The 11,514-nt window shown below is 39.2% G+C and overlaps 4 protein-coding genes across 5 annotated transcripts; 3 read left to right on the top strand and 1 right to left on the bottom strand.

Moving 5' to 3' along the window:
* LOC104714124 (trifunctional UDP-glucose 4,6-dehydratase/UDP-4-keto-6-deoxy-D-glucose 3,5-epimerase/UDP-4-keto-L-rhamnose-reductase RHM1) lies at positions 107-2,035 on the bottom strand. The gene is made up of 3 exons (XM_019230108.1): positions 467-2,035; positions 278-384; positions 107-161 (listed from the first exon to the last, which is right to left on the bottom strand). The coding sequence occupies exons 1-3, from the start codon at positions 2,033-2,035 to the stop codon at positions 107-109; spliced, it is 1,731 nt and encodes a 576-aa protein (XP_019085653.1).
* Positions 3,434-5,727, top strand: LOC104714123 (probable sodium/metabolite cotransporter BASS1, chloroplastic). The gene is made up of 7 exons (XM_010431381.2): positions 3,434-4,026; positions 4,308-4,401; positions 4,488-4,521; positions 4,613-4,667; positions 4,749-4,832; positions 4,927-5,214; positions 5,312-5,727. Exons 1-7 carry the CDS (start codon positions 3,466-3,468, stop codon positions 5,462-5,464), a joined length of 1,269 nt encoding a protein of 422 aa, XP_010429683.1. The 5' UTR covers positions 3,434-3,465; the 3' UTR covers positions 5,465-5,727.
* Positions 5,829-7,807, top strand: LOC104714121 (protein SRG1-like). 2 transcript variants are annotated; one of them, XM_010431379.2, is made up of 5 exons: positions 5,829-6,227; positions 6,334-6,584; positions 6,661-6,985; positions 7,095-7,351; positions 7,691-7,807. In XM_010431379.2, the coding sequence occupies exons 1-4, from the start codon at positions 5,973-5,975 to the stop codon at positions 7,344-7,346; spliced, it is 1,083 nt and encodes a 360-aa protein (XP_010429681.1). In that variant the 5' UTR covers positions 5,829-5,972; the 3' UTR covers positions 7,347-7,351; positions 7,691-7,807. The 2 variants fall into 2 exon arrangements, with proteins under 2 accessions (XP_010429681.1, XP_019085152.1); XM_019229607.1 differs by lacking the exon at positions 7,691-7,807 and having other exon boundaries at positions 5,979-6,067; positions 6,136-6,227; positions 7,095-7,463.
* LOC104714122 (potential E3 ubiquitin-protein ligase ariadne-2-like) lies at positions 7,715-9,865 on the top strand. Its single transcript, XM_010431380.2, is given in 6 exon segments — positions 7,715-7,838; positions 7,974-8,375; positions 8,515-9,090; positions 9,092-9,273; positions 9,371-9,470; positions 9,752-9,865. Coding segments are annotated over 4 exon segments (1,188 nt in total). The 5' UTR covers positions 7,715-7,838; positions 7,974-8,036; the 3' UTR covers positions 9,462-9,470; positions 9,752-9,865.

Genomic DNA, 11,514 nt, shown 5'->3' with positions numbered 1-11,514 from the left:
CTCAGGGAACTCTTTCTTGAGCTTAGAAGCGTCCATCTCGTTGTTGCTTCTTGGAGCCACGATAACTTTAGCTTGCTCCTCTAGTGTGAAGTTTGCCCATTTGAATTCAGGGTTGATGTAGTCTCTGTACATCTCTAGGATCTCGTTGTGACTCACCACACCTGGGTTTGTGAAGTTCCAGATTCCTCTCAAGTTTCTTTTAGCCATCTCAATGGAGATTGGTAAAAGCTCGTCCAACACAGTCATGCTGTTTGGGATGTTCACTACTTTGTTGTACCTGGAGATCTTGGTGATGAAGTTCCGCGGGTTGTTAAGATCTGAGGATATCGGCATCCTTACTCTCAAAGTGCAAACGTTGTCAAACTCCTTTAGCAGTTCCTCAACCTGTAGACACATTCATAACAAAATTAGCATACATAGGAAGGCAAGACGTCAGACAGAGATAAGAGCGTTGAATCTTTGATACCATGGCTTTGGTTTTTGAGTAGAAAGAACCAGTGAAGTTGGGTGTGTCTTCCTCTTTGAAGCCAATTCCTGAACCTTCCGGATGCTTGTCATCATATTCGAATATACAACCAGTAGCGAAGTTCATCATGAGGAGTCCGTGCTCTCTGCAGACATCAGCTAGAGTCAATGTGCCAGCGACATTGGCACGGATAGTCTCGGTCTTGTGAGACTCACACCAGTCAACATTGGGTCTCCCAGTCACACCAGCGGAATTGAAAACATGGGTTGGCTTAACGGTCAGAATATCCTGCAAAAGAGATGATCGATCCTCCAACCGTCCTTTCCCATACTCGTAAGCAATTCCTTGCTTCTCACATATCTTTCCAAGCAGACCACCAATCCACCCGGTCCTTCCATATATCAAGAACTTGAGGGAAGGCTTTTGCGGTGTGCCGCTGCTGCTCCTTGGGCTTGGAACCACCATATGGGTTTGACTTGGCTTTTCAGATAAAGTAGCTGCCAAAGAATTGTCCTCGGAGCCATCAAAGTGTCTCCCACCAGGCATCATCAGCATCCTTGGATGAGGAAGCAACGCTCCAGACACATCTCCCCACCATTCCGGGTTCTGTGTGTACCAATCCATAGTTTTCTTTAATCCTTCCTCCCAGGTGGTCCTCTCAGACCATCCCAACTTTTTGAGCTTCTCATCGTCAAGGAAGTACCTCTGGTCGTTAAAAGGTCTGTTGTCGACAAACTTGATGTTAGCCTCAGGGTCCATGTTGAAGAGCTTACAGATATCAGTGGCAACATCATTCACTCTCCTCTCCTTCTTGGTCCCAATATTGTAAACATGGCCAACTTCTCCCTTGTGAAGAACAACTTCAAAAGCCTCAGCAACGTCTTCACAGTAAAGGTAGCTCCTAACATTGGATCCATCTCCATGAATAGGAAGAACTTGCCCTCTCATAGCCAACAACATGAACTTGGGAATCAACTTCTCAGGAAACTGATTCGGCCCATAAACGTTGTTCCCACGTGTGGTAATAACAGGCAACCCATAAGATCTACCATAAGCCATAACAAGCATCTCAGCACCAGCTTTGGTAGCAGAGTAAGGATTCGTTGGTAGCAGCTGAGAAGCCTCATGGTTACCAACAAGAGCATCCTCATCAGTCTCACCATAAACTTCATCAGTACTGACATGAATAAACCTCGTAATCTGACCAGTGACTTTACAAGCCTCAAGCAGGACATGAGTTCCATAGATGTTATTCTTAGTGAACTCGAAACTGTTACCGAAGGAGTTGTCGACATGAGTCTGAGCAGCGAAGTGCATGATGGTGTCGATACCTTCAGTGATGAGGAGATGATTGACCAAGTCAGCACTGGCGATGTCACCTTTGACAAACTTGAAATTGGGAGAGTGTCGAGATGGATTGAGGTTCTTGAGGTTTGAACAGTAATCGAGTTTGTCCAAGACAACGATTTTGTAATGAGGATAGGTTCGTATGAGTCTGTTGGCGACATGTGATGCGATGAAACCAGCTGCTCCGGTGATGAGAATGTTCTTGGGTGTATACGAAGACATGGTTTTTGATTCAAAACGCTGCGTTTTTGCAAAGAATGGAATCAGATCAGCGATGCATGTAGCAGCAATAACATAAGAACAATCAAAAACAGATCCTTAAGAGTTTAGAGATTGAATCAGCGGATCTCACGAAATAAAAAACGTAAACGCAATTAGATCCAAAATCCAGAATCCAGATCAGAAGCAGAGTACCAAAAAAAAAAAACACGATTCGGTAACAAACATCAATTCGGATTAAAAAAAAAAAAAAAAAGAGAAGTGAGCAGTGATAAACAAAAAAAACTCAGCGAAGCATTATGATGATTAATGTAAAATTCGAGATTCTCTAAAACAACATACCTTTGAATTCTGAGATCTTCAACGTTCAAAACAACCTTAGATCGGGGGAATAGGAATGGGGAAGTTTCTGAGAAAAATGTGAAGATGAAGAAGGTGACGAAGAAGCGAAAGAAACGGAGGAGACGAAGACGAAGACGAAGAATCAAAATTCAAAAAGAAAAAAGAGTCTTCGAAATAGAGAAAGAGAGAAACACAAAAGACTCCTGGCGATGAGGGAAGGAAGAGAAGAGTCTACGAAAATTCTTTTTATATTGCTTTAACTTACGAATTTACCCTTTTTGTTCGCACTTATTTACAAAACCGGGTAGGTACACGACTTGACTTGCGTGTGTTCAAATTGCGCGTTTCTCAAACATTGACTCCGCATGTTTTGATTACCCCTTAATTTACATGTTTTAATCTACATTTTTCTGACTTCTATTAAGCCTCAATTTGGAAACGAAATACTCATGAAGTAACGATTGTCAACACAAATTTTTGTTTTTTGAAGATTTTCAATAAGTTATATGACGTTTAAAAGAAAAAAAAATTAGGTAAAGTAGTAAAACAAATGATGCTGTGTTAAACCAAAAAAAAATATAAAATTTGATGGTGTGGGATACTACAGTACGTTTACGTTTGCGGTTTATAGTGTTAGGTATCATGTGTGGCTCTCACGAGTTCTCAAAAACTCTATTTCATATCTAGGGACTCCTTCGTAATTTAACCACATCAATTGAATTTTAATGTGATGATATTATTGTTACTATATATTCATTGTTCCTTTTTAAATATGGGATATGCGCAATCATTTATTGCAGTAGCCCATATGCTTTGCCTTAATCAGATCACCGACACATTTTTTTTTCAATTATTGTCACTTGCGGTTTGTGACTTGTGATTTTGAGTTAATTAACTTAAAAAAAAATCTCTTTTGATCATTAGCAACACATAAAGACGCCTTTGTGGAGTCATTATAAAAAGGGGGACAATTTATGGAACAAATAGTTTCACTGGGGGTAAAAGTAGAGAAACATGTTTTTATTCAGGGACCATTTTAGCAAACAACGTGTTTAATTATAAAAAAGGCACGTGAGAAAGCACGTGCTTACATGTTTTGGTTTCTTCTTCTTCATCAGTCCGATCAGAGAGAGTCGCCGGTGAGAGAAAAAAAAATGGCGTCTACGATATCTCTCACTTTCTTGAACGGAGGAGCAACGCCGTTGAAATCGTATCCGCTGCTTCAAAAATCTAAGCTCACTCCGAAACGTCTTCGCTGTTCTAGGGTTTCTAATTCTTCCTCGAGTCCCGGAATTTCTCTAAAGAACCAATCTACAGTTCCGATTTCGTGTAGGAGTCGTCGGTTTGACTTTGTTCCTCGTTGCGGCATTTCGTCAAACGATTTTCCCACTGAGAAAAAGAAGAAGAGCTTTGGTGAGTGGGTTGAGTATTTGGGAGAGGCGGTTTCGATAGCGTTTCCGGTATGGGTTTCTCTTGGATGCTTGTTGGGGCTTTTGAGACCAACTACTTTCAATTGGGTTACTCCCAATTGGACCACTGTTGGTCTTACGATCACTATGCTTGGAATGGGAATGACTTTGACCCTCGACGACCTTCGTGGCGCTTTATCCATGCCCAAGGAGCTCTTCGCTGGCTTTGTCTTGCAGTACTCGGTCCGTCTGCTTCTCTCATCATTCTCCCTTGAATCCAAATATGAGACTATTTGTTTCGTCTTATGTTGTGAAATTACAAGAGGACTAGGGAAAGATGAGATTTTGTAGGAACAATGTAGAGTTTTCTTTTTTGGATTTGGTAACATAAACTTGGGGAGTAGTGTATGTGTTCTTGCTTGAGCTCTTGATCTTGATGGTTCCAGTGCATTGTAACGTTTGAAAGGGTAGTAGTATTAGAGCATGTATAAGTTTATAACTTGCTGATGAATCGTGTGTTGCAGGTGATGCCACTATCAGGATATTTTGTGAGTAAGCTCTTAAATTTGCCACCACATTACGCAGCCGGTCTCATTTTGGTTGGTTGCTGTCCAGGCGGTAAGTATACATTTCCTTACTTCATTGAATTTTTTGTAACATTCATGTGGTGCTCTTAATGCTTTTTCTCATTTGTTTATTTGAAGGTACGGCTAGTAATATTGTCACGTACATTGCACGGTTTGTAATCCAAATAATAAGAAAAGTTTTCGAGTTCCATAGATTTCTTATAATTCATCTGAGTTTCTATTCTGTTTTTTTCATTGTACAGTGGAAATGTTGCGCTATCAGTATTGATGACAGCAGCTAGCACTGTTTCAGCTGTGGTTAGTGAGACTTACCGTCATGGTTTTTCCAATGCTTCTTGTAGATAAGACACCCCATTTAATCCCATTCCGTTTTTTTAGATTATGACACCGATTCTTACGGCCAAGCTTGCCAAGCAGTATATCACAGTTGATGCTCTTGGATTACTAATGTCAACACTACAGGTTTGGATCGTTTTACTCAGATTCTTGTTCGAATTAGAACGAACGAGCGAGTTTTTTTTGTTCATTGAATTAACCCTTCTCGGCTCTTGTACAGGTCATTCTTCTCCCAGTGTTGGCTGGTGCATTTCTGAACCAATACTTTAAAAAGCTGGTGAAATTTGTTTCTCCTGTGATGCCTACAATTGCAGTTGGAACCGTTGCAATCCTGTGTGGGTATGCTATCGGTCAGAATGCATCTGCAATACTCATGTCTGGGAGACAAGTAGTTTTGGCTTCATGCCTTCTTCACACCTCTGGATTTTTCTTTGGGTACGTGTTTTCAAGATTACTTGGAATTGATGTGGCATCGTCCAGAACTATATCTATCGAAGTCGGCATGCAGGTAACTAAACAGTTTCTTAGATCAAACAGTAAACATAACCTTTTTTAAAACTCAATGTCAACTAAGCCTATGTTTTCTTAATTGTGTGTTGGTGAAGAACTCTGTGCTTGGAGTTGTTCTGGCTACACAGCATTTTGGGAATCCGCTCACTGCAGTACCGTGCGCTGTTTCTAGTGTCTGTCACTCAATCCTTGGTAGCGCGTTGGCTGGAATTTGGAGACGTAGTTCCTCAAAACAGCTTGAAGACTGAAAGAAAAAGTAAAGGAAAGTTCATGACATCTCTCACTGTTACTCAAATTCCGACATCTTTGAGGACCATTTAGTGAAGTTTGTTGGAAGGATGAACAAAAGGGTTATGTGTCTTGTAAAGCTTTGGAAGAACATATCTTCGAATGTTTTTGTTTTAAGTCTGAGAATTCTCTTGTTATCTTTTCATGCTTTCGAAACATGAAATCATATTTTGTTTGTTGTAGCCAACTTGTAGTAGAGCGCTGCTAGTGAGGAGGTTGGTTATTCAACCTTTGTGGAGGGTAGTATTGGGATTTTTGAACTGGGAACAGCTAGTCTTGGTCGCAGAGTATTAAAAAAAAACGTTTAAAGTCGTCTTCTCCAAATCGATTTTTTTATTCCCCTGTCTCATTTGATTTTAATTTCAGTTTCGTTTTCTCTTTGTTCGGTTCTTGCGGAAAAATTTGGTTGTTGAGTGGATCAAAGAATCCGAGTCCTGTTCTTTTGTTTTGGTGCTAGAAGAAAAGTCCATGGAGGGGGAAGGAGAAAGACAGTGGAGCTCTCTCATAGTACCTTCTGTTCTAGAGATGGTGAAAGACAAGAACTTCACTACTGTTCCTCCAAGGTATGTTGTGTCTGATCAAGATAAAACAGAGATTATCGATGATTCTAGTCTGAATTCTGAGATTCCAGTCATCGACATGAAACGCTTGTGTTCTGTTTCCACCATGGATTCCGAGCTCAAGAAGCTCGATTTCGCTTGCCAAGAATGGGGATTTTTCCAAGTTGGTCTCTTTTTACACATTTGTATCTTTGTATATTATTCTCATAAAGTATTGTTTATGTTTAAAAGAAGCTTTCTTTCTGGGGGGGTTTGTGATCTGTTTACAGCTGGTAGAGCATGGAATAGACTCATGTTTCTTGGAAAAACTAGAGACAGAGGTTCGAGATTTCTTCAATCTCCCCATGGAAGAGAAGAAGGAGAAGTTTTGGCAGACAAGTGGTGAATTTGAAGGATTCGGACAAGTGAATATTGTGTCAGAGGATCAGAAACTCGATTGGGGAGACATGTTCATCCTCACCACTGAACCAATTCGATCACGCAAATCTCACTTGTTCTCCAAATTACCTCCTTCTTTCAGGTGGGAACTGACTGCTGACTGTTTGTTATCTGCTGTTCACAAGTGTAAACTGAAAAATCCGTTTTCTCTTTTGCAGAGAAGCTGTAGAGGCTTACTCCTCTGAAGTGAAGAGCATAGCTAAGATCCTAATTGGGAAAATGGAGAGTGTTCTTGAGATCAAACGCGGAGAAATGGAAGATTTGTTCGGAGATGTTTGGCAGTCTATCAAAATTAATTACTACCCGCCATGTCCAGAGCCAGATAAAGTAATCGGTTTGACTCCACATTCAGACGCTGCAGGTCTCACAATACTGTTACAGGTGAATCAAGTGGAAGGACTCCAGATCAAGAAAGATGGCAAGTGGGTTGTTGTAAAACCTCTTCGAAACGCTTTAGTTGTCAATGTTGGGGAAATCTTAGAGGTAAAGAAAAGAGATAATAACTAAAAGAATAAAAAAAAATTCTCATTGTTACAAAAAGATGCTTTTGATCTGCTGATGTGAATGTTTTTTTGTTTAATTTGTAAAAAAGATGATAACAAACGGGAGATACCGAAGCATCGAGCATAGAGCAATGGTGAATTCAGAGAAAGAGAGGTTATCAGTTGCAATGTTTCATAGTCCGGGAAAGGAGACAGTGATTGGTCCGGCGAAAAGCCTTGTTGAAAGACAAAAGCAAAGGTTGTTCAAAAGTATGAGCACACAAGACTACTTTGATGCCTTCTTTGCTCAGAAACTCAATGGCAAATCTCATCTTGATCTTATGCGTATGTGTAATCCATAAGCTTGGTAATAAGACCGACCCTCGCAAAATATGTATAACTAATTAAATAGTTTCCTTCTCGTTGTTGTCATTAAAGACATGAACATGATAATTAATCCACACGCTCTAATCGATTCCCATTAGGATTAAGCTTTTTGGTGTTTTCTATATAAGAAGATGGAGCCCTAGCTAGGTTTGTAGAGCACTGACTTATTTGAATTTTAATCAAAGAGCTTTTAAATTTTTTTCCTTAAAAGATTAATTTCCTTTTATATATGTTAATTTAACTTTTTAGATATTGATTTAATGATTTCCATTATATAGTAATTTTTTAAACATTTCTTTATATATATATATATATATAGGTTCCATCAACCCTAGCAGCAAAACAATTTCATCCAATCTCGCCTCATCTTGATCTTCAAGATATCTGCACTGCGAGATTCTTGCTTGATTCGATCAACGTGTCTGAGCTTTGTTGATTCAAGCTTGGCTTCAAGTTGGTTTTTGGAGGTATGTGAGCGTGTCAAATCTTCAAGTTTCAATTCTGGGGTTGAAAGTTTCAGATTTTGTGTATCATCCAAGTGTGTTGTTTGAATATAAAATTTTATAAATCCTACCTACCACTTTGGTTTTATTTTCCTACAGATACACACGTTTAAGATCATCCGCATATCCTTTATATCGCTAATTCCGAGTCATTCATTATCCATGGTCAATCCTCCTCCTCCTCCGAGAATCCTCGGAGAATCCTCCTCCTTCACCGCAATTCATACCTATCGGTTACACTCCAAGGGTTTGGTGAGTCAAGAGCTTATTAAGGATGATACAATGCTGGTCTTTGGTTTAGGTTTGTCCCTCTGTAACTCTAACGATGACACGAAACTGGAGATTAGTAAAGCTCGGCGAAACCAAAAGCTGGCCCAAAAGCTGGCACGCCCAGAAGCTGCGGAACTGGCTGCCCTCATTCACGGCTTGGAATGGGCCTTGCAACTCAGTGTGGAAAGTATCCAATTCTTCTGTGACGAAGACTCCATTATCTTGGCCTACGTAAGTTTCTCTCTTCTTCTTTTACCCTGAATCCAAATATCCTCATGTACGTACAGTACGTGTGTTGTTGTTATTCACGCCTCTCACTCACTCATGTTTTTTTTTTTTTTTTTTTTTTTTNTTTTTTTTTTTTTTACAGGTTACTCGTAAAGCTACACCAAACGAGTCCACTGTATCAGAACTTTTGGAGCGAGTGTTTCTTCTTCAGACAAGATTCAAGTCTTGTCAGGCACTTGATGCAAGCAGAGACATCAATTCTTCTGTCTTTAAGCTAGCAAAAGATGCTATAGCTTCCCAAACTAGATGGTGTGAGGGCGACACCGAGTATGAGACTTGTCCGGTCTGCTACTCTTACGTTTCACCTAATGATAAGTTTGAGGTGCGCGGCTGCTTCCACCGCATCTGCGTTACGTGCATGAGGAATCCCTTCTCATCCGAACAAATTCTACGAGGGAACACAGCAATCTGCCCTTACCCGGATTGCGAGAATGATCTTGTGCCAGAGGATTGTAGAGGTTTTGCTGATGCTAATGCTATTACGATTATGATCCAACGCAAGAAGGAGAAGTCAATCCCGGTTAAAGACAGAGTCTACTGTCCCAACCCTTCTTGTTCCTTTCTGATGTCGGACCTCGACCTCATTAAGCATGTACGCAATAATAATCCTCGGCAGTCAGAAGCACGCAAGTGCATGGAGTGCGGCTTGTCTTTCTGCAAAAAAATGCCATGTTCCATGGCACAACAATAAGACCTGCGATGAGTTCAAGAAGTCGGAGTCTTACCTGAAATCTGACGCGGCGCTTTTTATGTCTTTTGTGAAGACACAGGGATTGAAAAAGTGTCCCCAGTGTCAGTTCACCATTGAACATGGTGGCGGGTGCAAACAAATGACTTGCAGGTATCGGACATTTTTTACTGAGCCTGGTTTTATATATATATATATATATTTATCTGTTCAAATCTGACTCTAACTATCTGTCTTTTGTTCATGGCAGTCACTGCTCACACGAGTTCTGTTACACATGTGGGGCTGCGTGTAAAAAGAATAAGAAACTGACATGTGAATGCTCGCGCTCAGGGAAATAAACATCCAAGGTTTGACTATATAGATCATTCCAAATAGTTTCTTATATAACTTATATAAGACAAAGATGACTTGTTTTGATGATGTTGAAGATATTAGTGATGATATGCTACCGTTTGTCTGAGAGAGCCCACTATGAATTTTGTACGAACACTCTATGAGTTTAGAGGAAATGAAAACATAACAGTTTGAGCTTATGTAGTCTTTAGACGCTAAATGAAAAACCGAACAAGTATGTGATGCATATTCATGAACTCTCGAACCTTGTGCTGAATCTTCTAATCAATTGCAGGAATGCATCTCCTGGATGTCAGACTCACTCGGAGGAAGCTCATCAGTCTAGGCCTAATTAAGTACTCTGGAAAATACTCTTGTTTGGATTCTCAAGTTATTGTGTTTAATGTTTTTATTTAATGGATATATTAATAAGTTTATGTAATTAATGAAGCTCAAAAGTTTGAAGTGAATTACTTTATGCTTTGCTTACTAATTATTGAATTGAATTAGTTTATATTGAGTAATTAAAAGAGACTCAGCCGCAGTATTGCACTTGACCATCATTTAAGAGCAATATCATTTCGTAGGAAAAGTTACGAAGAATACGAATTATAGAAGATTATCATCACACAGTTGAGTCTATAGTTTAGAAGAGAACAGAGATAGAGGTTGCAATGTTCACACTAAAGAAGCAGTTGCTATGTTTCTTGAGATGGTTGGTCAGGATAAAACTGTGAGAGAGATTGCTGTAAGGTATCAAAGATTATTGGATACAGTGAAGAGGGAACTTGATGAAGTCTTAAGCGTTATGAAGTCTTAAGTGTTATTCTGAAGTTTGCAGCAGATACAATAAAACCAGGAGAAGGAGAATTCACAAGAATAAGCTCAGTTCTGAGAAATGATGATCGATATTGGCCCTATTTTAAGGATTGCATCGGAGCACTTGATGGAACGCACATCCCAGTTCATCCTCCAAGTACAAATGTAGAAGCTTACAGAGAAAGAAAATTGGAACCAACTATGAATATCCTTGCTATATGTAACTTCGATATGAAGTTCATATATGCATATGTTGGAGTACCATGTAGAGCACACGATACAAAGGTCTTGACTTATTGTGCGAAGAATGAAGTTTTTTTTCCACATCCGCCAAATGGAAAGTATTATTTAGTTGATTCTGGATATCCTACAAGGACATGATATCTTGGCCCGCATCGTAGTGTTAGATATCACCTTGATCAGTTTACTAGAGGAGGACCACCACAAAACACATGGGAGTTGTTTAACAGGAAACATTCAGGACTACGATCAGTGATTGAGAGGACTTTTAAAGTTTGGAAAGCAAAATGGAGAATCTTAGACCGTAAGCATCTTAAGTATGGTTTGACTAAGTGGATCAAGGTTGTGACATCAACCATGGCACTACAAAACTTCATACGTGAATCACATCAAGAGGATAATGATTTTATACATTGGCAAAGAACAGAAGAATATCATATTCATGGCAATGAAGATGACGATGATGATGATCTTCATGGTTGATACACTCCGGCTGCAAATGGATGCACAAAATTGAACAAAATTGAAAAAATGGGTTGAATAAAATTGGGTTGAATAATATTCAACTCATTCATCTCCAAAATAGTGGTTGAACAAGTTGAAGATTTTTGCTGTAGGATTAGTTTTTTCCTAATGGGCTGAATAGTTTTTTCCAACCTCTTCAACCTTTACAATGCAAATGGTGAAAATTGGTTGAATAATTTTTTTCAATCTGTTCAATCTCTTGAACCGTGAAACCATTTGCAGCCTCCATATGAACCTACTGGAGATAGAGCAATGGAAGGATTGTGTGATACTATCACCGGTCAGATTGGTAGAGGACGTCAATTGCCTAACTAAAAAGTTATAGTGTGAAACTTTAATTTTTTATGAGAATAAAATACTTATGTAATTAATGGTATTAGAATAGATTAATTACTACAACTTATTTCCTTAATTTATTTTTTTAATTAATTTAAATCTACACAATTTAAAATTTTCATCAATACACATAATTAT

The sequence above is a fragment of the Camelina sativa genome, chromosome 9 (assembly GCF_000633955.1).
Source record: "Camelina sativa cultivar DH55 chromosome 9, Cs, whole genome shotgun sequence".
Lineage (NCBI taxonomy): Eukaryota > Viridiplantae > Streptophyta > Magnoliopsida > Brassicales > Brassicaceae > Camelina > Camelina sativa.
Note: the sequence above shows the minus strand (reverse complement) of the source record. Positions and strands in the feature narration are given on the sequence as shown.

Bases quoted from the DNA above. Each gene is read 5' to 3' on its own strand.
- LOC104714121 (XM_010431379.2), top strand. From the start codon at position 5,973: ATGGAGGGGGAAGGAGAAAGACAGTGGAGCTCTCTCATAGTACCTTCT. The intron at 6,228-6,333 runs GTTGGTCTCTTT...ATCTGTTTACAG, and splicing joins AAGAATGGGGATTTTTCCAA to CTGGTAGAGCATGGAATAGA. The intron at 6,986-7,094 runs GTAAAGAAAAGA...TTTGTAAAAAAG, and splicing joins ATGTTGGGGAAATCTTAGAG to ATGATAACAAACGGGAGATA.
- LOC104714124 (XM_019230108.1), bottom strand. From the start codon at position 2,035: ATGTCTTCGTATACACCCAAGAACATTCTCATCACCGGAGCAGCTGGT. The intron at 385-466 runs GTATCAAAGATT...ATGTGTCTACAG, and splicing joins ACTCAAAAACCAAAGCCATG to GTTGAGGAACTGCTAAAGGA. The intron at 162-277 runs GTACAACAAAGT...TCACAAACCCAG, and splicing joins TTCATCACCAAGATCTCCAG to GTGTGGTGAGTCACAACGAG.
- LOC104714123 (XM_010431381.2), top strand. From the start codon at position 3,466: ATGTTTTGGTTTCTTCTTCTTCATCAGTCCGATCAGAGAGAGTCGCCG. The intron at 4,668-4,748 runs GTTAGTGAGACT...CCGTTTTTTTAG, and splicing joins CTAGCACTGTTTCAGCTGTG to ATTATGACACCGATTCTTAC. The intron at 4,833-4,926 runs GTTTGGATCGTT...GCTCTTGTACAG, and splicing joins TACTAATGTCAACACTACAG to GTCATTCTTCTCCCAGTGTT.